The sequence below is a fragment of the Mesoplodon mirus genome, assembly GCF_964341445.2.
Source record: "Mesoplodon mirus genome assembly, chromosome: 4".
Lineage (NCBI taxonomy): Eukaryota > Metazoa > Chordata > Mammalia > Artiodactyla > Ziphiidae > Mesoplodon > Mesoplodon mirus.
Window position 1 is genome coordinate 102333571 of NC_138979.1, and position 27076 is coordinate 102360646.

The window sequence follows — 27076 nt, forward strand, 5'->3', positions numbered from 1 at the left end:
CCTCTTAAAGATTTTTGTCAACAGTTGAGTCAACTTATGACAGCTTAAATTCTCACTTCAGACAGGAAGGCTTGTAGAAAAGTGATAACCCGCGCTTCCCTGACACAGTCCACGTGTCCACAATAAGCCGCAGCCGTCAGTCTTGCCGCGAAACCGCAGTCCCAGAGAATCAAAGAAACGTCAATCACAGCCGAATGTCAGCACCAGCTGCACCCTCCTCAACCCTGATTGGCGAGGTGCGCTCTTCCCGGAAGTGACGCACACCTGTCCAAGGAAGAGGCGTCACGGAGCGGGGTGCGGTGGGGTGATTTTTCCGTACAGAGTCCGCGAGGTGGCTACTGGGAAACGAAAGGGCAGCTCACCACTGGGACGGACCGTCGCTCCTGAGTTCCCTAACCATGGGCCCGCGGAGCCGCGAGCGTCGGGCCGGGGCAGTGCAGAGCACCAACGACAGCAGCGCCGTCAGCAAGACCTCCCTGGCTGCGCGCGGGTACGTGCACGACGCCTTCGCCGCCTTGCTAGTTCCAGGGACCGCGCGCCGCGCGCCGCTCATCCACCGCGGCTACTACGTCCGCGCACGCGCCGTGCGGCACTGCGTGCGCGCCTTCCTGAAGGGGACGTGCGCGGTCCCCGGCGCGCCTCGCGCCCAGATCCTGTCGCTCGGCGCTGGCTCGGACTCGCTGTATTTTCGCCTCAAAACTGCGGGCCGCTTGACCCGGGCTGCCGTCTGGGAGGTAGATTTTCCGGACGTGGCACAGCGCAAAGCGCAGAGGATTCGAGATACGCCGGAACTGTGTGCGTTAACTGGTCCTTTCCAGAGCGGGGAACCCGGGTACACGTTGTGCTTTGAGAGCTCGGACTACTGCATCCTGGGCCTGGACCTGCGGCAGCTGCAGCGATTGGACCACGCCCTGGGCACCGCGGGCCTTGACGCAGCCGCACCGACTCTGCTTCTGGCTGAGGCCGTGCTGACCTACCTCGAGCCGGATGATGCCGCGGCCCTCATCGCCTGGGCCGCCCAGCGTTTTTCTAATGCCCTTTTCGTCGTCTACGAGCAGATGAGGCCGCGTGACGCCTTTGGCGAGTTCATGCAGCAACATTTTCGGCAGCTGAATTCTCCCCTGCATGGCCTGGACCGCTTTCCCGACGCGGAAGCCCAGCAGCAGCGCTTCCTTCAGGCCGGCTGGACCGCCTGCCGTGCCATGGACATGAATGAGTTCTATCGCTGCTTTCTTCCCGCAGAAGAACGCCGTCGCGTGGAAAATCTCGAAACTTTCGACGAATTTGAGGAGTGGCATCTGAAGTGCGCCCACTATTTCATTCTGGCCGCTTCTCGGGGAGACGCCCTCTCCCAAACTCTGGTGTTTCCACCCTCAGAGACGTTTCCTCGGATAGATCCTGCTTCCCCATCAGGAGTCTTCCCTGCCATTGTAGTCACTGGTGATAGCCAGGGCCCAGACCTTAAGAGATATGGCCACGCCTCAGTCCTTTTGAGCCCAGGTCTTATTCTCAGTGCTGGAGGATTTGGAGAGCAGGAGGGGCGACATTGCCGAGTGAGAAAGTTTCACTTGCTCTCAAGATACTGTGACTTTGAATGGAAAGGCAACCAAATATGCAGTTGGGGGACTGGAGCTCAGTGGGATGGACGCCTTTATCACACCATGACAAGACTTTCAGATACTCAGGTTCTGGTTTTGGGAGGGAGACTGTCCCCAGTAACTCCAGCCTTGGGGATTCTCCAACTTCTTTTTTGCAAGAGTGAGGATAATAACCCTGAGGACCTAAATGTCACAGTCACAAAGGTCGGCCCAGAAGAAGATTCCACTTTGTCATGTTGGCGCCATTCAACAACAGAAGTGTCCTATGAGAATCAGAGATATTTGTTTGTGTATGGGGGCCGCAGTGTGGCAGAACCCGTACTAAGTGACTGGCATTTCCTACATGTGGGGACAATGGCTTGGGTCAGGATCCCAGTGGAGGGAGAAGTACCTGAAGGTCGGCATTCCCACAGTGCCTGCAGCTGTCAAGGGGGAGCCCTCATTGCTGGAGGTCTGGGTGCTTCTGAGGAGCCGTTGAGCTCTGTACTCTTTCTGAAACCAGTCTCTTGTGGATTCATCTGGGAATCAATAGCCATCCAGCCTCCCATTACCCCAAGGTACTCCCACACAGCTCATGTGGTCAATGGGAAGCTTTTGTTGGTCGGAGGGGTCTGGATTCATTCCTCCTCAGTTCCTGGAGTGACTGTTATTGATTTGTCTACAGGACTGAGCTTCGAGTATCGGATTGACACAACATGTGTGCCATGGCCGTTAATGTTACACAATCATACCAGCATCCTCCTTCCTGAAGAGGAACAGCTCCTGCTCCTTGGAGGTGGTGGGAACTGCTTTTCCTTTGGTACCTACTTCAACCCCTGTACAGTGACATTAGACCTTTCTTCCTTAAGTGCTAGGCAGTAAGGACTGGACTTGTGATATATTCAGGACCCACTAAAGTAGACAATAAAGCTTTCCAAAATAGTATTTGACACTGGCTATAGATATTACCACTCCCCTGTTCCCACTCCTTTTTTTTTTTTTTTTTTTTGCGGTACGTGGGCTTCTCACTGTTGTGGCCTCTCCTGTTGTGGAGCACAGGCTCCGGACGCACAGGCTCAGCAGCCATGGCTCACGGGCCCAGCCACTCCGTGGCATGTGGGATTTTCCCAGACCGGGGCATGAACCCATGTCCCCTGCATCACTCCCTTTTTTGTTTTTGTTTTTTTCTTGTTAGCACTTCTGTTCAGTGCAGAAAGAAAAAAAGTTGTTTAAACACACACCAACATTCAAAGAGATGGTACAAAAATAAAACATAAATAGGCCTATATGAAGAGAGTGGTCATATAGTCCTAGAGTAGGAATTGGGGGCCTTTGGGTCCCTGTATCTAGTTTACTGGTCTTCCTCCCATTTTCTAATCTGAGTTTATCCATTTACTGAGTTACAATGACCTTTAGCCTAAGTCAAGTGAAAGTTTTCCCAATGCTAGGCTTTGTGATTTTAGATGGGACCTTGGAAGAAGTTTCACACAGATACTTGGTAAGAATACAAGGCTGAATATAGGTGAAGGGACATGGTATTGACCTCATTCTTCATGTATGAATCCTGAAATGAACCCAGTTGCAGTTTGATTAAAGCATTGTGCCAACTAGTGCAGCAGAATTATAAGTGCTAATTATAAGTGCTAATAAACCAAACATTTGATTTCTCAGCTCATTTTGTACATGGTATGAAAATGTTTTGCTTCAGATCTACTCCACCCTTCACTATGTTCTGTGTCCCAGGAGGCCAACCTTTATTAATTGCATCAATGAGTCTACTTGTTCTCTGGTGTTTGGTGAGTTCCATCAGTCAGAGGTACCAGAGAGGGATGGTTGGACAGTGAGTCAGAGTATTCCAGGTGTTTCCCCTACCAGTCTGCAAGTTGGCAGCAGCTGCATTCTTTTTTTAAAATAAATTTATTTATTTTTGGCTGTGTTGGTTCTTCATTGCTGTGCGCAGGCTTTCTCTAGTTGTGGTGAGCGGGGGCTACTCTTTGTTGCGGTGCGTGGGCTTCTCACTGCAGTGGCTTCTCTTGTTGCAGAGCACAGGCTCTAGGCGCATGGGCTTCAGTAGTTGTGGCTTGCGGGCTCTAGAGCGCAGGCTAAGTAGTTGTGGTGCATGAGCTTAGTTGCTCTGCGGCATGTGGGATCTTCCCAGACCAGGGCTTGAACCCGTGTCCCCTGCATTGGCAGGTGGATTCTTAACCACTGTGCCACCAGGGAAGCCCACAGCTGCATTTTTTTCGTAAAAGCCACAGCTCCTGTCATGTAGTCTTCTATAAAGTATAGCTCTAACTCTGCATCACTCCAAAGAATTCTGTATCTTAGTTGCATTAACCATATTTTAAGTGTTCAATAGCCACATGTGACTAATGGCTACAGTATTAGACAATATAGATGTAGAACATTTCCACCGTTGAAGAAACATCTGTACTCCACTGAGGTACTTCACCATCTTGACTTGGTTTCCCTTAACCCTGCTCAACCCCTTTTAATTAGTATCTTCATTAAACTCTCCTCAACTATCCCCTTAAAATGGACCATCTTTCCTGGTGAGCCTTGTGAGATCATGAAACATCTTAGGTATTCATCCTTAAAACTTGAGCCTTAATTTGTCATCTAAATTGTGAATACCTTGTGAAATTCGTGTGTCAAAAGGTAGTGGCTTTGTTGGTACTTAAGTGTACCACTTCAGTATTTCTTGTTAGTCTTCAATCCTTGAAACCTTAATAATAACTTGAGATTCTACAAGTACCTAAATTCTACAAGTACTATCAATGTTAACATCTTGATGGACTTAGTATGACCGAGAATCTTTTTTCCCTAATATTTTAATTAACAACTTTGCATATAAGTGCATGTAAAAAGTGTTCAATATGAAAACCAAGTAGCAAACGCAAGCCTAGTGTATGGAGAGGGCAATGTTGGCTCTGTTGGATGAAGGTTCCCAGGAGAAGACAAACTGAATAAACTGTTTAACTTCAGCTTCCCTGAGACTGCAGAGCCCTTTCTTGGAGAGTTATTAGTTACTGTCATGAGTCCTGGTAAACAAAGGCCTTAACTATGGCTAGGCATCTGCAAGGCTATCAGTGGGGCAGGTACTAGGTTACTGGCAGGACTGTGACTGGAAGGGGAAAAGGCTGCTCTGTGTTTTTTTTTGTTTTGTTTTTGTTTTTGCAGTACGCGGGCCTCTCACTGTTGTGGCCCCTCCCGTTGTGGAGCACAGGCTCCGGACGCGCAGGCTCAGCAGCCATGGCTCACGGGCCCAGCTGCTCCGCGGCATGTGGGATCCTCCCGGACCGGGGCACAAACCCACATCCCCTGCATCGGCAGGCGGACTCTCAACCACTGCGCCACCAGGGAAGCCCTGCTCTGTATTTTTTAAGTTCACCACAAGCCTACCTCCAACTTCTAGGAGCAGATCAAAGCAGAACATTAATGAAGTGAGTGTTCTCAGCTATGTAGTAGTACCAGAACTCTAACCTAAAATAACTCCAAAGCCCAGGGTATCCCCTCCATTATGTTACTTCTTAGATGGTACCATCAACCATTATTATTTCGTTACTTTGGGGCCATATAGAGGGGTGGGGTTGGGAGGGGGAGGCTGTCAGGAGAATGTGGATGTATGCCAGACCAAAATTACTAGCACAGTGATGTCTGTTCTCTCAAGTGCTGCCCAGTATGGCGCATTATGAGTAATTGGGCTTGTTCCACACTTCTATGTGATTACCAGATTAAGCATGCCCTCCACCTCTGACCCTACACATGCATCATACTCAGTTAAAGAGTTATTCATTTCTCAAGCTCTACTCTTTAGAGCATTTAGAGTTTTGTCCTCAACATTAACTCTGTGCCTTTGGAGCAGCACTCAGAGGTGCTGGATCCCAGTTTCATAACAGTAATCCACAGCAGTTAGAGATGTGGGCCAGATTAAGAACTGAAGTTGGACTATGTTTTTTGCTTCTCCATTTCACCTCTGAATATCTTTGTTTTAAAATTCTGGTATGGAGCTCTGGGGTAGTTATGAGAGTTATCAACTTCTTGATTGCAGTTTCCAGCTGATCTTCATCCCTTTTTGCTCAACAATGGACCATGGTTACCCCATATCCATTGGAAATGAAATGAGTTCACTTTGCCAAAAGGCTAACCTGAGGGAGTAGGAACATGCATAAATGTGCTTGCGAGCACATGAATACAGGATTTTCCTAGGATGTGCTGATGCTTCACTGGGCATGACTTGGTGTGTAATTCTCAAAGTAAGTTTAACAGGGAGAGGAAAGACCTTGCCCTAATATTTATGTGAAAAGTCATTTGCCACCTAATTGGCAGACTAAGACTGGGAAATAAATTGTAATAAGAATGATTTTTAGGATATTACACTACATAGAGCTTTTCTCATTCCCTAGCTTTTGTCCACATTTTTAGGCTTTTCTAATGAAAAGAGCCTCAACCTCTGATTCATACTTAGACTTGCTATTTCAGGAAAAGTTAGCAAAGCTGATCTTTCTTATTCATGGATACATCAGCAATTTAAAGAGGAAAAAAGCTTTGCCACCACCCTTCCTCCCCCATTGTCTTGCTTTTTTCTAATTTTCATTTCTTTCTCTATTAATATTTATTATACATACTATGTAATTCTTCATTGGCAGCTTTGTCATAAAGCCAGAATCTGACATTCCTTATCTCACAAGCTTCATCCCCTACCACTCCTCCTCCCCTTATTGACATCCCACTTATATAGGAAGTATACCTGGGACCCAAAGGACAGAATACTGTTACATGCTTCCATTCTTTTACTTGACCGTGTTCTCCCTGTTGGGACTCTTAAGACTACCTCTCCTACCTTACTCTCAACCTCACTATCCCAACTTTGTTCATAAAACTCCTACTTGACTCAAGGCTTATCTTTGGAAATGATTCCCTGGTTCGAATCCACCACACTTTCAGGCTGGGATGGGTTACTCTTCTGTGTTGCCAGAGCACCTTGTAACTATCATCCATATTGTATTATAATCTATTTTCTCGTCTGTCTACACACTAGATTGAAGATCCTTGAGGGTAGGGGTAGTATCTTATTCACCATTGTATTTCCAGCACCTGGAAATACAGGTGTCAACATTGGAATTGAACAACGATCTCTCATTGTTGGGGTTTAACATCACCATATCTTTCTCATACCTTTTTTTTTTTTTTTTTTGGTACGCGGGCCTCTCACTGTTGTGGCCTCTCCCGTTGCGGAGCACAGGCTCCGGATGCGCAGGCCCAGAGGCCATGGCTCACGGGCCCAGCCGCTGCGTGGCATGTGGGATCCTCCCAGACCGGGGCACGAACCTGTGTCCCCTGCATCGGCAGACGGACTCTCAACCACTGCGCCACCAGGGAAGCCCTCTCATACCTTTTTAATGCAATATATCCTGTGCCACTGGCTTCCTGGGGAAGAACAGAGTAGCGCTAGTGAAAAATAATACAGTGACACCCCAAATGCAAGCCTGTCATGCAAACCTGTGCCCTTGGTCAGAAGTGCAGAGAGAATCAGCCAGAACCTTTAGAACACAGCTGTGATTATAAACATCTGCTTTCGGGAACCCCTCTCTTAGTCCCGCTGCTTCCCCCATCTTCCACTCAGACATCTGGTGGGTAGTGACAGAGATAAGTAACCACAGAGACAGTGGATTTTTTTTCTTATTTTAGAAGAAGACTAGCATATTAAACACATATTAACTATAAAGAAGATCCACTCCATAGTGACTTGAGCCTGCAACCTACCCTCTAGCCCGATTTCCTTTGAGTTTGCAGTTTGGGTAAGATTTGCTTGTGGTCACTTTGGGTTTGAGCTGACAACCTAGACTCACACCAGTGTCAACTCGACTACAGCACACAGCATCGAAGTTTCTGTACCCTGCTATGTGTTAGCCAACAGCTCATTGAAAAACCCTTATTGTTAATGATAAAATGAACTTATTTACAAAACAGAAACAGATTCACAAAGAAAACAAATTTATGGTTACCAAAGGGGAAAGTGGGGGAGGGATAAATTAGGAGTTTAGGATTAGCAGATACAAACTACCATATATCAAGTAGATAACTGAATCACTTTGCTGTACACCTGAAACTAACACAACATTGTAAATCAACTATAGTCTAATATAAAATAAAAATTACATTTAAAAAATAAAATAAATGACAAGGTCCTACTGTGTAGCGCAGGGAACTATATTCAGTACCCTATAATGAGCCACAATGGAAAAGAATATGTATATATATGTATAACTGAATCACTTTGCTGTACACCAGAAACTAACACAACATTGTAAATCAACTTTACTTCAATTTTTTAAAAGGCTATAGATTAAAAAAAACTGTTGCTATTTATTGTGTATATGCTCACTATAGAAATATTTAAAAAGCAAGATCTGATACATTTAAACATTTTCTAGGACTTTCTAACCATGTTGGGGTTACACTGTATACCTTTTTTATAAGTTCTGAATAAAAATTTTCACAGCCACAAAGAAAGTTAACTTCAGGGGGATAGAATCAAGTGATTGATAGTTCTTGTGCATGACTCTTGTTCAGCTGGTGTCTGCATGACAGTTCCTCAGTTGATGAATCTCCTCTTTGGTGAGTGAGTGCCTTCTCTTGCTATATCTGATAAGAATCACTTCAAGTCCCTAAGGTTACTAAGATTATGAAACTAAGATATATGGTATTATTCATGCTATTTTTTTTTACAAGATGAGAACTATGGTCTACAAAATCAGCCCTGGGGAGACCTGAGAAAAAGAATGTGCAGATAAAGAACCAAAGTACCGCTACCCAAGGTAGAAGAGAAGTAAATACAAACCCGAGGAGCATGGCAAATGTGTAGTCATTGGCAACCTGAATTAATGTTCTCTCATCCTGAAGAACTAACCAGATAGAACTGTGACAAAAATTCATGCTGGGGCTTCCCTGGTGGCACAGTGGTTGAGAGTCCACCTGCCGATGCAGGGGACATGGGTTCATGCCCTGGCCCAGGAAGATCCCACATGCCGCGGAGCAGCTAGGCCCGTGAGCCATGGCCGCTGAGCCTGCGTGTCCAGAGCCTGTGCTCCGCAATGGGAGAGGCCACAACAGTGAGAGGCCCGTGTACCGCAAAAAAAAAAAAAAAAAAAAAAAAAAAAGACACATGCACCCCAGTGTTCATTGTAGCACTATTTACAATAGCCAGGTCATGGAAGCAACCTAAATGCCCGTCGACAGACGACTGGATAAAGAAGATGTGGCACATATATACAATGGAATATTACTCAGCCATAAAAAGGAACGAAATTGGGTCATTTGTAGAGACGTGGATGGATCTAGAGACTGTCATACAGAGTGAAGTAAGTCAGAGAGAGAAAAACAAATATCGTATATTAACGCATATATGTGCAACCTAGAAAAATGGTACAGATGAACTGGTTTGCAGGGTAGAAATTGAGACACAGATGTAGAGAACAAATGTATGGACACCAAAGGGGGAAAGTGGCAGGGGGTTGGTGGTGGTGGTGGGATGAATTGGGAGATTGGGATTGACATGTATACACTGATGCATATAAAATAGATAACTAATAAGAACATGCTGTAAAAAAAATAAATAGTAAACAAAAAACAAAAAAACCCTGCCTTTAATCAAAGGAACACTTTCCCTTAAATATAAAAGGAATACACGTTCAAAGCAAAAGCTTGACCAACACGGAAAAACTCAAAGTAAAGAAAAATTTCCCATAATTTTACCACCTACAGTTAATCTGTAACATATTGTTTTTTTAAACTTCTTATGTTGCTTTTTAATATCTCATGAATTATTTCCCAATATCCTTTGTCCTTTTGTTGATTACATCAGGATGAGAGGAATAAAGTTTATGTATCTGACTCATTGTAGGATATTTGGGCTGCACTGAATATCCTTATGTTTACATTTTTATACACAAATTATGGTTTTTTTCTTAGGAAGAATTCCTAGAGGAGGAATCTGTGGATCAAAGGAATTTATGTTTTAAGGCTTTCTTTTATTTTGTAAGAAATGTTGATAAATTGCCCTCAGAAAGGTGTAACATTTTATCCTTCCATCAAGGAGAGGTATACCCATTACTACTGAGCAAATAGCAGCATCTCTGCCTGGAGTCAAGCCACTCCTCATCCTGGCCCTGCTGCCCTCACAGGCTTTTCTCTCTCACCTCCTCTACAGCCCCACTGCCCTCCTGCCAGATTATTCTCCTCGTACCTCACACATGCAAGCACAAATCCACTCAGCAAACATCTCTGAGCACCCACCAGGTAAGGCGGGAGATTGTGGAGGTTAAGGGGGCAGAGGCTCTGCCTGGGTTTGATCCCAGTCCTCCCATTCCTGCATGTCAGGGACAATATGAACACCTCCATCCACAGGCTGTAAGAACATAAACGATTTCAGACACGTAAAATGCTTCTGACAGTGGCTGGCATGTAGTGAGTGTTCAGCGAACATTAGCTGTAATTATCAGCAATTAGGAACAATGCTCCGTTCTAGGCAAAGGGGGTCCAGGTGTAAGAAGATGGCCAAGGTCTCTGCTTCCGTGGAACTACTTCTAGATGCTATGAAGTGCTCTTCAGAAAATAAAAAGGGTGTTGTGATGGTAGATGATCATAGGGTGGGAGATGGGGCATCATGTTCAGAGGTCAAGGAAAGCCCCTGTGGGATGTTACCTCTGAGCCAAGACCCGAGGGGGAGACGGGCATCCAGGAGCACAGGGCTGGCTTGGTTTTTGATGTCTCAGATGGCAGGAGCTTTGCATCTCAGAGCTCATTGCAGGCAGATGGCTGTTCTAAATTCTCTATTTGTTTTAAGGCTCATAATACATGGGGATATATTTTGATCCTTTTATATCCTTGTCTTTATCTTAGCCAAGCACCAGGAGTCATGTGACCGGGCTTTACATCTCTTACTCATCATTAACCAGTGTGGGCTGGTGGCCAAGGCGAGAAGGACTTGTGGGCATTGCCATGTTCTTTTACTAATTGATTCTGCTTGATTTCCTGCTTTGCTGAACTTCTTTCTAATCCTCTTGGCTTTCTTTGCCTGCTCCCTTGAAGGCCCTCCCATTTGTTCTCTGAAGTCATTGTCTCCCTGACATGAAAAGCACTTCAGTGAGCCAAATGCATAATTATATTAAGTAAAATAAAAAGAAAAACAAAAAACTGAGTCCCCTAATGGAAAATGAGTTTTCTCCATGCATTGTAAACCTTGGGCGTGGAGGGGAAGATATCTTCCTTCTTCCTCCTCCCCTTTCCTTCCTAAACCAATAGTTGGCCTGGGTAAAGGGGAAACTGAGTGGGCTGCCCTTAGGAACAATGCTTTGAGCTGTGGGCAGTGGCCAGGAAAAGGCTGCCCCCAGTCCCGTTCCCCACTGTGGAGGTGATGCACACACCTGTGTGGTCTTCACTGCCCCTTTCAGGTATCTGATCTTTCAGGATCGTATGGACATTGGTTGTTATGTATCGGGTGGAGAGGCTTCTGTGAAGGCTCAGTAGGTCCTGGTATGAAAATGCAGGCCCCTCAGGAACAAATGAGATGTATCAGTTTCCACAAGGATCTAGGCTAGTTGCTTTCAAACTTTTTGACTATAACCCACAATTTACATCATGATCCAGTTATATAATACATAAAATTATGCTTGCTGTTCCTATGTAGGATGCATTGTGATATTTTCTATTCTATTCTTTTTTTGTGTGTGTGGTACGCGGGCCTCTCACTGTTGTGGCCTCTCCCGTTGCAGAGCACAGGCCCCGATGCGCAGGCTCAGTGGCCATGGCTCACGGGTCCAGCTGCTCCGCAGCATGTGGGATCTTCCCGGACCGGGGCACGAACCTGTGTCCCCTGCATCGGCAGGCGGACTCTCAACCACTGCGCCACCAGGGAAGACCTCTATTCTATTCTTTAAAAAAAGTATTGGTCACATTTCTCTAAACTGCTTTCACAAACTACTAATAGATTAGACGTGTTTACAAAATGTTGTTTAATAACTCACAGGCATCTGTCCTAGATCTTGCCCTGAATTTTCTGGTTCCAATAATGTAACTATTTAAGTGCCTAAGTGACATTTAAGAGGTTGAAAAACTTTGTACTATTTGATCCAGTGATTCATCTTTGAATCTGCCTCAAGGAAAGATTGTTACTAGGAGGGAGGGTCAAGGGACCATCATGCACGTTCTGTTTTCAGCCAGATGTCTGACAAATTTGTGGGAAAGATGCAAAATGAAAGCTGGATTTGATTTTAGACTGTGAAGGAAATTTTAAAACACCTAATCCAATTTCTTCACATAAAGAATTATATGTAAGCACAGCTAGTTGAACAACTATACTTAAAGAGTATTTCCTAATGGCTCAGTGTTAACGTGGAAGGAACCTCCAACAATAATACTCCACTGGCCTCTGACTTAAGCCTTAATGCTTAGAACCATCGTATTACCAATGACCTGGACAGAGACCTGGAAGACTGTTTAGCCAGTTCCCAGATAGTAAGATAAAGCGTTTAGGTGAAAGAATTAGGACTCAAAAAAAATCCAGCCAGGTAACAAAGATGGGCTAAAACTATCAAAGTGAACTCATTTAGTGAAAATATAAAGAACTTATGTGAAAAAAGTTCAAAATGCAAATGGCACAAAAACTGGCTGGAGCAAACACGAGTTTTTCCTCTAGGATGCTGTTTGGCAGCATCCCCAGCCTCTACCCACTAGACACCTGTAGCAGCCTCTCCCCGAGTTGTGACAACCAAAAATGTCTCCAGACTTTGCCAAATGTCCTCTAGGGGACAAAATTGCCCCTGTTGAGAACCACTGAGATAAACTGAGGTACTACTGGGGGAAAGGACCTAATGAATTTTTATCACCAGCAAAAATAGCAAAGCAAATGCAATCTGAGGCTGCATTATTATCAGTACTAAGAGCAACTACTGATGACTGAGTGCTTACCCTGCACCTGCCACTATACTAAGGTCTTTACTTGTGAATCCTCACTTAATGCCCACATGAATTCTAGGAGGTAGGAACACCATTGTCACCATTTTTTTGATGTCTAGGGACCTTAAGTGACTTGCTTAAGGTCTCACAGCCAAGATGGTGAGAGCCTGCACCTTGCCCATTATGCTATGAGAGTTTTAAAATTACACACTAAGTGTACATCCTAGGAAGCAGCCAGTACCCTCATCCACCTGGAACATGACTGAGAAGCAAGAAATAAGCTGCAAATAACCCTGAGGTGCCCACCCTCCCCCATATCCTAAAGCAGGGACTTGCCTGTAGCTGAGGTCCCAGCCTCCAGTCAGCTCACTGACTTAATTCATACAAAATTCGAGTATGCTCTTTCTTCTATCATCAGGATAATAGAGTACTTTTTAGAAAGATTGTCAACAAAAGTGATTAAGAGTACATGGCAGCACTTTGAGGTTGTTTCAGTTATCTGGAAACGTTGTGCTGTCTGGGACCCCAGTTCTCGAGCACTGTGGCTCCAGGTCCAGGTCCAGAGGTCACTGGGATCACGATGCTGAAATGCTCTCTGAGGCTGAGTCCTGAGACTAGGGGGCAGGTGGCAGAGGGCTAAGATCTGGTCAGCAATTTTACCCAAGTCAGAGCCAGGTGCCACGAAATGTCAAGAAGTGTCAGGGGATGCTGAGCCCAGGGAGCCACAGCTGGGTAATGACCTGTCCCCCCGCCAACCCTCGTCCCAGTGGCAGCCTTGGAGCTCAGGTCCGTCGACCTGCAGAACGCCAGGAACAACCAGGAACATCACACGCAGGAGATGGGTCTGCAGCGGCTCATCGTGCGCCGCAGTGAGTCCTTCACAATCCAGCTGCATTTCAACCGACCCTTCCACTCTGGGACCGACTACATCACCTTTGTGGCTGAGACCACCCCTCCCCAAGACAAAGTTCACCTCAAGGGCCCCTGCCAATCCTTTCTGAACCGCCCTCCCCTCTCTTCTCCTGGGACCCCCGGGACCCTATTAGCGCTGTTAAGAAAAGATTTGGCCAACTCAGGAAACTAAGATTGTGATAATAACAGACAACTTTTAAATACACAACAGGCACTGTGCTAAAAATACACACACATTATCTCATTTAATCCCTGTGACAAGACTTTCAGGTGGGTACTACTACGATCCCATTTTACAGATTAAAAAACTGAGGCCCACAAATCTTAAGTGCATGACCAAGGACACCCAGTGGCAGTAAAAGGATTAGCAAGTGGTAGGAGAAGGTAAGGGTCCTCCCAGTTCCCCTGAAATCGTGTCACATAGATTTTGCACCTCACTTTGGGGCCATTCTCTCTTACACAGGACCACAGCCCACAGAGCTGCTGGGAACCCGAGCCACCTTCTTGCTCACCCAGGCCCGACAAGGCAATGTCTGGAGTGCTTCTGACTTCACCATTCATGCCAACTCGCTCTTTGTCTCCCTTTTCACACCAGCCAATGCAGTCATTGGTCCCTACACTCTGAAGATGGAGATCTCTCAGGGCCCTGATCACAGCACAACCCACCCTCTGGGGACTTTCATCCTGCTTTTTAACCCTTGAAGTGCAGGTATAACTTGCTCACAGGTTGTAATTCTAACTGATCCATTGGGAACACTCTGTGAGGATCTACTTAGAAAGCCCTGAAGATAAAATGCTGCACATCTATGCAATGTGCTACCATGTGCTCACTAAAAATCATCTTTACAGAGAATTTTTAATGGCATGATGAAAATGTTCATGGTGTGATGTTAAGTGAAATCAATTAGGAAATGGAACTCATATGATCCTAATTACATATATGTGCCGAGAAAGAGAGCACAGCCAGAATACACTGAAATGTAATGATGGCTGTCTCTGAGTAGTAAGAAGGGGTGATCTTCATTGTCTTCTTTCTGTCATCCATATTTTCCAAATCTCTATGAAAAGCTTGAGGCTCTTATAACCAAGAAAAGATCATCTTTTTTTAAAGTATAGATTATATCGCTGGCCCCTAGAAAAGCCCACAGACCTTTATGGGGTCTAGTCTTGATTTCTATTGCCATCAACCCATTGCTTATCTGATTATCCAGCAAGATACTGTCATTACTGTTTTTAATTTTATTACTGTTTGTTTTTTGGTTTGGGGTTTTGCCCCCTCTGCTATTCTTAACTGCTCAGAGGACGATGTCTACCTGCCAAGCGAAATACTGCTGCAGGAGTATATCATGATGGACTATGATGGCTCTGTTTACAATGGTCATGAAAGAGTCATCACCCCCTGGCCCTGGAACTATGGGCAGGTAACACTGTCACCTGAAGTGGGCCTCAGACAACTCTATTAGATTATGAAGTGCCACTAACAGAAGTCAGGATGTGCAGTGCTGGACCAATTTCCCTTCCAGTGAGAGACGCAAGGAGGGAAGGGGAGATGTCTTTCCTTCTCAGTTTTTAATATTTTATGAAAAACTTAAAACATAATGCAAGTAGACAGGCTACTATAATGAACCTCCATGAACCTCTTACCTTCAATAGTGATCAATTTATGGTGTATTTTGTTTCTTCTAATCAGGGATGTGAAAACTATAGCCTGTGGGCCAGATGTGGCCCACTGCCTGTTTTTGCATGGCCCAAGAGTTTAGAATGGTTTTCATACTTTATAAACTGCTGAAAAAAAGAATTTTTTAAAAATAACACAGTCATCCTTTAGTATTTGCAGAGGATTGGTTTCAGGACGCCTCCACAGATACCAAAATCCAAGCATGCTCAAGTCCCTTATATAAAGTGGCATAGGCTGCTCTCGCCTTCTGAGATGGCCCACGCTCTGTCTGTGGAGTGTGTTTCTCTTTAAATAAATCCACTTCTTACCTATCACTTTGTCTCTCACTGAATTCTTTCTGCCATGAGACATCAAGAACCTGAGCTTCATTAAGTCCTGAAACCAGATACTGAAACCCCCGCCAGGTGGGAGAAGTTAACTGCATGCTGCCACAACTGGCAGGACGGAGGACCGGTTGGAACCAGAAGGTTGATGATGCTGACTCCCACTTACCTCACCACCAACCAATCAGAAGAAAGTCCATGAGCTGATCACACCCTCCTCTTTGAACCATTACTATAAAACTCCTCACTACCCCCTCCACGTCGGGACACTCAGTTTGGAGAGCATTAGCCCTCTGTGGCCCCCTTTGCTTGGTAAAGCAATAAAACTATTCTTTTCAACTTCACACCCCAATAAATAAATAAATAAATAATAAAGTGGCATAGTATTTGCATATAACCTATGCACAACTTCCCATGTACTTTTTTTTTTTTTTTTTTTTTTGCTGTACGCGGGCCTCTCACTGCTGTGGCCTCTCCCATTGCGGAGTACAGGCTCCGGACGCACAGGCTCAGCGGCCATGGCTCACGGGCCCAGCTGCTCTGCGGCCTGTGGGATCTTCCCGAACCGGGGCACGAACCCGCGTCCCCTGCATCAGCAGGCGGACTCTCAACCACTGCGCCACCAGGGAAGCCCCCCATGTACTTTTAAATCATCTCTAGATACTTATAACACCTAAAACAATGTAAATGCTATGTAAATAGTTGCTGGCACTGTGCAACAAATTCACGGTTTGCTTTTCGGAATTTTCTGGAATTTTTTTCCCTAATATTTTTGAGCCTATTGGTTGAATCCATGGATGTAGAATCCACGGACACAGAGGGCCAACTGTTTTTTGTGATGTGCAAATTATACGAAGTTCAAATTTCGGTGTCTAATAAACAGCATTTCATTGGAACGCAGCTATGCTCATTCATTTAGGTATCATCTGTGGCTGCTTTCATGCTACAGTGGCAGAATTGAGTAGTTGAGACAGAAACCCTATGGCCTGCAAAGCCTAAAATATTTATTATCTGGTCCTTTACAGAAAAACTTTGCTGATCCCTGGTGTATTCTCCCCCATTCCTCGCATCTCATCACTGGATTTTTGAGAAGCAAATTACCATATCATTTAATCGAGTAGTACTTCCAAATATAGTTCTAAAAGATGATGACTCTCTGAAAAACTGAGCCACAATACAGTATTATAACTGAAATAATGAACAGCAATTCTTTAATAACACCAAATATCCAGTTAGGGTACACAGCGGGGGACCTTTGACTCTGGGCAACTTTTCTATTCTCAACCACCAGCCATGGCTGGGATAGTTTCTCTCTGCCTCCCACTGCCTTCTCAGCCCTGTCCACACCCACCGGGAGGGAAGAGTGGGTTGGGGGCAGAAAGCACGGAGCCTTGCTGAGGAAGATCAGGTTCCCTGGTCTCCAACAACTTGTGTAATTTTTTGAAACTCAGAAAAATACCAGGGCATTTGGCAGCCAAAAGGGTTATGACACATGTAGCAAATACATGTTGTAGATGTATGTCTTGAGTGTACACTGGCTTCTCCTGTGCTCACACCATCAGCACTGAACCCTCTACCTGATTTGAAGGTTCTCCACACTCTTCCCCCTCTCCTCACATGCCTGGCCTTATATGTATCCATCCGATCTTTTCCTACTCTCGCAAGTCCTCCAGAAGGAAAATCTTTGAGCCTCTGTCTCTGGTACCCATCACACCTAAAGACCTTGGGTGAACACCTCCACTCCGCTCTCTTCCTGTCTACCTTGTCCTTGCAAGCCCACCGGCTCCAATAGCCTTCTCTGATGCCTTCAGCTGACTCTCTTCTCTCCAAATTCCATTTGCATTTTCCATCAGAAACACACAGGTTAGTTCTTCAAAATTCTGAATCTTAACACATTCCCAACTTGACTTACAAGCTCTTTGAAGGCAGGAACTTGTCTGATATTTAGCCCTACCCCTAAACGTCAGTGTTACTGACTTGGCTTCAGAATTCTAGACGTTTTTACTCTTCTCTTTGTTCTTCCTTGAAATCCCCTGGAAGTTTGAAGAGGACATGATAGATATCTGCTTTGAGATTCTGAACAAGAGCCTGTACTTCTTAGAGAACCCAACCAAAGACTACTCCCAGTGGAACAATGTGGTGTATGTCTGCAGGGTGGTGAGCGCCATGGTAAGGCCAGAAGCTTCCCCGGCCCTGCCTGAGCTTACCCCCCACTGCACCGCGAAAACCCACCTGTCTCTCCTCTGCAGATCAACAGCAATGACGACAGCGGTGTGCTGCAGGGGAGCTGGAGAGAGGACTACTCCCAGGGGGTCAGCCCACTGGAGTGGACGGGCAGCGTGGCCATCCTGTGACAGTGGGCGGCCAGAGGTGGGCAGCCTGTGAGGTATGGGCAGTGCTGGGTATTTGCAGCTGTTATGGGTACCGGTGAGTGAGGGGGAGATGGGAATGCAGAATCACTTATTGACTCTTCGTGATAGCTCTTCGAGGTCGGGCTGGGATTATCTCCACTTCACCTGAGTTAACTGTGGCCTGTCCACAGCCCCATGGCTAAGGAGTGGTGGTCACTTGACTCTTAACCAGCACACTCTATAGTCTCAAGGAATCCTGCAATAACCAGGGAAGGAGTGACCTGCTGCAATCACTCTTCAGTCTCCTTGATGGAGCAGTTAGGCTATTAAAATGGTCATCTGGATAGAGGAGCTTGTGGTCCCAAAGTGGAGGTAAAACTGGCTTCTTTCTGACACCTGCTCAGGCTTCTCAGCTCAAGGTGAGCCTGGAGTCAGGGGAAGGTTGAGGGAAGCTTGAGGTGCAGGCAGACAATCTGGAAACCTGATCTCATCTGTGGGCAGAGCTGGTGGCTCCCAGACACTTCTCAGAGAGATTCCTGAGGAGTTACAGTTAGAGGTTTACTACTTTGCTGACTACCCTTAAGAAGCATCCATGTTTTATGCATTATCAGTTATTTACAATTTAGTCCCAAGTCATTGATCAGATCATCTGTGAAGATGAGGGAAAGATGGAAAGCACTGCGGTGCCTGCCTATCTTCCCCCAAGAGGCAGGAGTACCGTGCACAGTGCTGCCCGTTACATTGTGATGCTCAAGAAATGTTTACTGAACTGACGTGTTGACTCTGAGTTGGAGAACAAGGGAGCACAGAATGGGGAGGACAGAGACAGGGTCCGAAGACAAAGTTCTAGACTTTTCTGAGAGGGGCAACATAGCTTGGCAGTTATGTAGAGGTGCTACAGACAGCAGAGGGGTTTAAATATGAGTGTTCAAATCAAGTGACCTCATTTTGTTCATTTGTCTTCACGGGAAAATGCTCAGCACAGTGCCAGTATATAGTACAGCCAAATTTGCCTTGGGCTGGGATGTCCCTGACTAGGCAGGTATTAAGGAGGAGGGCTCAGGGCTTTAGACCCTGCAAAGAGAGGGAGAAGGTCTAGGTCTTCATCTTTGCTCCACCTCCGAGCCTCTCCCCATGGCTAGGCCCTAGAGTCTACGACCTTTGAGCGAGGGGAAAGCTGCTCCTGCCAAGTTGCCTCTGGCCACTTGCAGCCCTGGTCTAACTCTCACCAAGGGTTAAGGGTTTGTGAAAGCCCAGGAGCTGTGCTGGGAATGGATAGGCGACTGTGGACAGGTGGCGTCCTTTGGGGATATTCAATGAATCGAAACAAAAAGATTGGTCAATCTTAATAGTCCTCTTACATTTCAAAGCATTGTAATCCTCCCAGCAGCCTCAGTGGGCACCATCTGCTCCTAAGCAGGGCAGGGGTGGGATAAACCTCTCTCTAAACTCCTCACCTTGCTTGCAGAGGTGGGGACCTGTGTTCCAAAGGTCACACCTGGCCCTCGGCTTAATTTCATCTGGCCCTGGTCAAGTGTGTGTGGTGGTGGTGGTGGGGATGACGATGATGTAATGGCTGCTTTGTGTGATTCCTGAGAAACCACAAGAGGGTGCTGTTGTCTTATCAAAGATGGTCATTGCCTCGTACATGCAAGGTTCCCTTCGTCGCTGTCTTCCACGTATCTCTGTAAGTCTATCTGGCTCTTCTATCTGTGCTTTGATTTCTTTCTTTCCTCCAAACCCTTTTACTTGAGTATAATTACAGGTCCAGAATTTCAGAACTGACAATCATCTGGTCCAACTCTTCATTTTGTTACATACAAGAAGACTAAGGGTCAGAGAAGTTAAGCCAGTTACCTAAGGTCACACAGCTTCTCTTCTGGCCACAGCATAGGTCTAATTTTTAAAATTTTTCTTTCGAACTATCAAATGTTTAGGTTCTCTTTTTTTAGTTTGGAAAGCTGCTGAATGGAAAAATCCCTAAACGATAAATTGAGTTGTTGTTAATTGTTAAGTGATCCTCAAATGATTTCTTTCTCCTGGTGGAATGGAGACTATGGATAGGGCAGGTAGGCCACAAGGTTCTGGGCCTTGGTGAGGTGCTCTGAGGATAAAGGAGTTACAGGTATGGATCTGCAAGAATCTTGGCCTTTTTCTCTCCTCCAGCTTGAAAGTGAGAAAGTATGCACATGAAACCAATGATTCTTCTTGAAATAAACTCAGTCCCCATGCTTTTCTTCTCTTTAGTAATGAGATGCTTAGGTGTTCCAACCCGTGTCATTTCCAATTTCCATTCTGCACACAACGTGGATGCAAACTTGACCATCGACACCTACTATGACCAACATGCAGAGATGCTGCCAACTCAGAAATGAGACAAAATATGGTAAGGGGCACTGTCTCCTACAGGTCTCTGCTCCGTTCCAGGTAGGGTAGGAAAATTCTGGCCTGATGCTCTCTGGCCTTGAGGAAATATTGCCCCATACATTGTTGCCGATGCTCAGAGAATAAGTCCCCCAGCCAGAAAGCTGTTCTGGCTAATCAGATCATCACATCAAGCTCATTTCAGAGATAGAAGACTATGGGATAATGTATTCTGAAGCTGGCAACCAATGAATAGGTCGTGTGTCCTCTGAATACTGACCTCAAAATCTGGTTCTTCTTATTCTTCCTTCTTTGAGCCTTTCTGTTTGCACATTTCTCTGTTTCTCTGTCAGGGCAAAGCCAGGACTAGCTGCCTCTGCATACTTGCTTTGGTCTCTGCTGACTTCTCCCCTCCCTGCCCCACTCCCTCTCTGCAGGCGTGTGTATATACGTCTGTGTGTGTCTCTGGTGCCCCTTTATTTTTGGATCTCTAGTCGCTTCCTCTGGTTCCTTTCTCCTCTGCTCTACCCCACATCTCATTTCCTGGTTTTGCTTTTCCAGCCAGTTTCCAGGTAAGACCTTTGAATTGTATGAGAACTAGCTGCTGTCCTTGGAGCTCCCTCCCTCTCTGGGCTCCTGGAGGGCTGAAACTTCTCTGGGTCAGTGAGCAGTAGTGTATCTAGGAAAGACATGTCACTTGTGTAGAATTCTGTCTGTGAGCACATAAGCTGAATCTAATCATGAAGAAACAGCAGGCAAGTCCAAAATGAGGGCCACTCTGATAAAAATAAATAAATAAATAAATACTGTATTCAAAATGGCAATGTGATAAAACAAAGCCGGAAGAACTCTTCCAGATCAAAGGACACAAAGGGTATTGGTCAACTAAATGCCATGTGTGATCCTGGACTAGGTGGAAAAGAATGCCACAGAGCAGCAGTCCCCAACCTTTTTGGCACCAGGGACCGGTTTTGTGGAAGACAATTTTTCCACGGAAGGGGTGGGGCGATAGTTCAGGCGGTAATGCAGGCAATGGGGAGCGGCAGATGAAGCTCCGCTCGCTCGCCGCCGCTCACCTCCTGCTGCGCGGCCCAGCTGCTAACAGGCCACGGGCTGGTACCGGGGGTTGGGGACCCCCGCCATAGAGGACATTATTAGCTGACAACATTGAAATATAGACAGTAAAGTAGATAAAAGGATAGTATCAATATTAAATGTGTGAGGTTGATAACTGTACAAGAGTACGCAAAGGAAGATCCCTATTCTAAGAAATCTCCGTATCCACACTGAAAGAAAGCTAGTGATAAAGCAAATGGGGCAAAATGCTAACAATAGATGAACTGGGTATATGGATGTTCTTTGTACTATTCTTGCAACTTTATTATAAGCTTGAAATTACTTCCAAATAAAATTTAAAGGGCTTCCCTGGTGGCGCAGTAGTTGAGAGTCCAATGCAGGGGACACAGGTTCATGCCCCGGTCCGGGAAGATCCCACATGCCGCGGAACGGCTGGGCCCGTGAGCCATGGCCGTTGAGCCTGTGTGTCCGGAGCCTGTGCTCCGCAATGGGAGAGGCCACAACAGTGAGAGGCCCGTGTATCACAAAAAATAATAATAATAATATAAATAAATAAATAAATAAATAAAATGTAAAAAAAAAAGAAGAAACAATGATATAAAGCACTCAGTATAGGGTTTGATACCTGGCAAATCCTCTGAAAACGTGAGTCCTTTTCTCCTTACTGCTTTCTGCAGGAAGTTCCATGTCTGGAATGAGTGCTGGATGATCCGGAAAGATCTCCCTCCAGGATACAACGGGTGGGAGGTTCTGGACCCCACTCCCCAGCAAACCAGCAGTGGTGAGAGCAGACCATTGTGGAAGGGTCTGGGCTCTGTGGGGACGCCGGTCGGGGTGACTGACCCCGTGAGCAGGAGGCCAGAAAGGAACGATGCCTTTCCCACTTCATCTGCTTTCCAAAGTCGTAGCAGAGACAACTTCGGGTCAGGGGTCTAACTTTGCCTTTGACAGTTGGGTGAGCTGATGAGTCACTGGACCTCTCAGTTGTTTCCTCACCTGTAAAGTAGGGAAGATGAAGGTGATGACTGCTGCTTCCCAGGGTGGCTGTGAGCATCAGATGAATTAATGGGAACTGGAGAGCACCCCATGGATGAGGGTCATTAATGCCACTGCCCCTCCCCATCCCATCTCCCTACCTATACCTCCCATGGCCAGGACCCGCTGGCCCTGGTCCATATGTCAGCAGCCAAGTTAATGGTCCACAACTCCTGTTCCCTGAACAGGGTTGTTCCACTGTGGCCCTGCCTCCCTAAAGGCCATCAGGGAAGGGAAGGTCCACCTGCCCTACAACACCCCATTTGTGTATGCTGAGGTGAACGCCGATGAAGTCGTTTGGCTGTTGGAGGATGGCCAGGCCCAGGAACTCCTGGCCCATATCATCAGTTCCATCAGGAAGGAAATCAGCACCAAGATGGTAGGGTCAGACCAGAGCCAGAACATCACCAGCTCCTACAAGTACCCAGAAGGTGTCTGGGGCCCCAGTGTTTCAGGGAGGGGGGCAGCTGTAACCTACTTTGTGTTGCCTCCCACGGGACATGAGGATGGCTCTCACGTTGAAACCATCACCACCTAACCACCGCCTCCGCAAAAGATGACAAAAAACACCATCCAGTGCTTATAATCAGGAACTCATTTAACCCAAATTTTTGGCAACTCTGTGAGGCAAGGAAATATCCCTGGGCTATATGTGACTGAACTGAACACCAAGAGATGAAGGGACTGTGATAGAGCAAGGGTTTGAACCCAGCACCAAGCAACACCAATCCCCTTGTTCCAGCCATGATGCTGTATTGTCTCCTTAGGCAGCTATTCTTGTGTCTGAGGGTTCAGAAGGGGACCTGGGAGTTGCTGGGTGACTTGTTTCCAGCAAGAAGGTCATTGGTCCTCCTGACCCCTCCCCACTGATGTCTTTCCTGGCTCTCCTTTCTGTCAGGATCCTGTGAGGAGTGATCTGTGTTCATGAAGGCCTCCCGGAAAATGCTGGGCCCTTGGAGGGCCTCTTCACCCTTCCTGGACCTGCTGGGGTCTGGGGGCTTTGAGGATCAGCCGGCACAGCTGCAGCTTTACCTGACCAGGAAGGCTGAGTGGGGCCAGGACCTGCTGCCGAAGCTTAATGCCGGGAGTCTGGCAGATAGAGCCCAACCCTAGGGGCCCATCTGCCTGGTGGTGCATTTCTGTGCGCAGACCCTGCTGCACGACGGTGGCACCTGGGAGCCCCTCTGGAGACTAATAGTGCACTTGACCCTGGACTTCGGGGAGGGTGAGTATGAGGCAGGCCTGGAAAGGCACATACAGGGAGGGAAGCTTGGGGCCATGAACAAGGCACCCCCCCCACACACACACACGCACGCACACATGTTGGGCAGTGAAGCAGGAGATTGAATGTCAGGTACTGTACCTCTGATGCCATCCCACCAGGTGAAACACAGCAGTGACCTTGGGGGGTCAGGGGCACAGTGTAAGCACCATCTGTCTCTCTCTCTTACACACACACACAAACACAAACACTTTCACACACACACGTAGACTCACACTCATATTCTCTCTCAAACACAAACTATTTTTTCCTCTCTCACACATACACATTTTCACTCTCTCTTTCCGGGACACATTCCTGGACTCAAGATGTATTTTGTCTGTGCTTAGAGACACAGTGGCTGCTCTTGCTACCCTACAACAATTATAGAAACAAACTGATGGACGAAAAGCTGATCTGTATGTCTGGCATCACCAAGGTGGAGGAGACAGGGAGGTCCATGCTGGTCCTAAAAGATATCTCCCTGGGGCCTCCCCACTTATCTACTGAGGTAAGGCATCTGGACAGAGATGGGGCCCAGGGGCCCTCTGACTCACCCAATTCAGGGGCTGGGGGTACAGCAGCTAACAAGGCACAGTCCCTGCCTTGGACACCAAACAGGGGATTAAAGTGCAGTATGGTGTGGTCCCTTGCACTCTGTGCAAAGGGAAGGCTTCCCAGAGGAGGTGACATTTTACAGAGGACGCATAGGAAGACACTCTAGAGAAACGAGGTGGAGTTGAAGGCATTTTAAGTAAGGAAGTAGCTTTGCAGAGGCAAAGAGACAAGAAAGGCAGTATCTGGGAGATGGAGTAGAGAAGACAGGTTTGAGAGAGACACAGGCCAAATTCCTTGTCACCTGATAAGACAGGGGTGACAAGGAAGAAGGAAACAAATGAAAGATGAGCCTCACATTTCACGTTCAGAGGCTTGAGTGGCTGGCAAGGCAATTGCATGAGGAACGAATACAGGTGAAGGAAGGGTAAATGGGGGAGGGCAGGGATGATCTCCATGTCCTATAACCAGGGTTTTTCTTCCTCTGAAGCCTCCTTTCCCCACTTTTCCCTCCTACCTGAAGGCCTTGCCCACTGCCTAATCCCCACCTGACTGTGCACCTGGTGGATCTGTGAACAGCACCCTCCACCCCCGCCAGAAAGAGAAGTGAGTGGCTCCACATCATAAACTGTCTGGTTACCTGACAGTTTTCACCTGGGCATGCTGTGAGGTCGTCAGGCCAAGTGATGCCAGGCAGCCTCCATGAGGGGGGAGGGGGTAACAGTGGGCAGAATCACAAGAGCAGACACAAGCCTGGGGCTGAGGTGAGGGCCCTGCCCATTACACAAAGCCCTGGTTACAACAGGATCCAGTGCAAACACATCAGGTGCCAAGTAGGTTATTAATTGGTCCCCATTGCTAAGGAACCCCGGGATGATTTGTGTGACCATGCTGGATGCCAAAGCTATTTTGACCTTGTTCAACTTTGGCACGCTCACTAGAGTACAAAGGACTTGTTTCTTTTCTTTGAATTCCAGAGAAGTCAGGATGTGTTCTTCCTTCTCCTCGATTCTCCGGTTGAGCCAGAACGTGCCCCCAGCATGATCTGGGTGGTCGAGTCGTTTCAGTTCAACACTCGTTTACCAAATATCCATCATTTGGCTGGTACTGTGCTAGGCACTGGGGCTCTAGAAGTGAATAGGATGGATCCCTGCCTCCCACTCACAAGTCAAGGCCATGCTGCCCTATGACACAGACCTCACATGTGATGCACTGAATACACCTGGAAAAACTCAGAGTGGGTCTGCTAATGCATATGAAGACAGAGCAGCATGGGAGGAAGATCCTGACTGGGGTCTAGGACACCTGGGTCAGGTCCTGTCTCTGCCATTAACATATCCTGCAACTTGGGCCTCAGAATGACATCACCAGTGGCACGTGGATGGCACACATGACACCACTTCCTTATCCCATGCCTGTGTCAGACACTACTAATCAATCATGACCCTCTTACTGGCTCTAGGTTGTCCTCAGGATCCTTTTTTTTTTTTTTTTTTTTGCGGTACGCGGGCCTCTCACTGTTGTGGCCTCTCCCGTTGCGGAGCACAGGCTCCAGACGCGCAGGCTCAGTGGCCATGGCTCACGGGCCCAGCCTCTCTGTGGCATGTGGGATCTTCCCAGACCGGGGCACGAACCCGTGTCCCCTGCATCGGCAGGCGGACTCTCAACCACTGCGCAACCAGGGAAGCCCCTCAGGATCCTTTTTAACACACCATTCCTATCAGCCACAACTAACGGTTTGGAGCTGGCACTTAAGTTGAAATCTAATTGCCATCCTGAGCTAGATGACGGGGAGGGAAATAGATTTCACTTGGTGCCAGTTCCCAGCTGGTGGTGGCTTCCAGTAGTACTGTGAGCTTCTAAGGCAGGCCAGTGTATGTGTTAACCATGAATACTGTGGGCTCATGTTCTCGCCCCTGCAGCGTCTTTGTGCTAAGTGAGCAGTCCCTGGTGGCCATCAGAGGGATGGGGAAGTGAGGTTGCTGAACTGAGTGCGGAAATGAGGCCAGTTGCCCACGATATCCCCGTCTTCTCTCCACACAGGTGTCCGAGAGGGCCGAGGTGGGCAAGGCCCTGAGAGTCCACATCTCGCTCACCAATACCCTCTCGGTGGCTCTGAGTCACTGCACAATGGTGGACAGGAATCCTCAGGGGATTGGTGGTGGGATGGGCCGGGGGATATTGCTATTCTTAAAAGAGTGCAGAGGGCTTCCCTGGTGGCGCAGTGGTTGAGAGTCCGCCTGCCGATGCAGGGGACACGGGTTCGTGCCCTGGTCTGGGAAGATCACACATGCCGCGGAGCGGCTGGGCCTGTGAGCCATGGCCGTTGAGCCTGTGCTCCGCAACAGAAGAGGCCACAACAGTGAGAGGCCCGCATACCGCAAAAAAAAAAAAAAAAAAAAAAGAGTACAGAATCACAAAAAATATGGCAGAGGGCAAAGAAAAGAAGCTGGTTGGCACAGGAAAGGGATGGCCCCTCAGGAATAAAGATAACATTCTACCTCCTTTCAAGAATTTCTCCATTAGGTACAGACTCTCACATTCCTAGGCTTTTGTTACAGTTTCCTTCCCTTCCTGGCTGGATCTGTAATACTTTCCTCAATAAACTTCCAAGACAGTACACCCATAGAGAAGGGGGAATCCAAGCAGTAGAACACTTTGCCTAAGAATCTGATGGTCTTACTCCTTACCACAGGAGTGAAAAAAATTCCACAGTTTGGTTTGAAGATAGAGACTTATGGCCAGGAGAGAAGTGAGGCAAGTCAAGCTGCTGAGTCTTGCCAAAGGAGGCATGCCTCTCCCACCCTGCTGGCTGGGGCAGGGGAACCCAATACTTGCTAGACCCTCTATTTGCCCTGGCAGTGCTTGTCTGAGCAACCAGCTGCCTAAACTTTGTGTGGAGCCCCAGGGAGAGGAGCTCAGGAAGGTGGGGAGGGAAGTTGGAAGTGTCGCCAACCCAGTGCCCCAGACAGCTCCTGCCTGCC

At 47.1% G+C, this 27076-nt stretch overlaps 2 protein-coding genes across 2 annotated transcripts in view; both read left to right on the plus strand.

Annotated features, from left to right (window-relative positions):
* Positions 1-2: 2 nt before the first annotated feature.
* Positions 3-3382, plus strand: LCMT2 (leucine carboxyl methyltransferase 2). The gene has a single exon (XM_082617582.1). The coding sequence runs from the start codon at positions 399-401 to the stop codon at positions 2457-2459; it is 2061 nt and encodes a 686-aa protein (XP_082473708.1). The 5' UTR covers positions 3-398; the 3' UTR covers positions 2460-3382.
* The window catches only part of TGM5 (transglutaminase 5), a gene marked incomplete at both ends in the record, with an annotated part of 30589 nt that continues 6495 nt past the window's right edge, over positions 2983-27076 (plus strand). The window contains 8 exon segments of the mRNA XM_082618759.1: positions 2983-3075; positions 9764-9878; positions 13304-13516; positions 13912-14091; positions 14748-14869; positions 17490-17618; positions 17699-17800; positions 17804-17876. Of these exon segments, the coding sequence (XP_082474885.1) occupies positions 2983-3075; positions 9764-9878; positions 13304-13516; positions 13912-14091; positions 14748-14869; positions 17490-17618; positions 17699-17800; positions 17804-17876 (1027 nt within the window).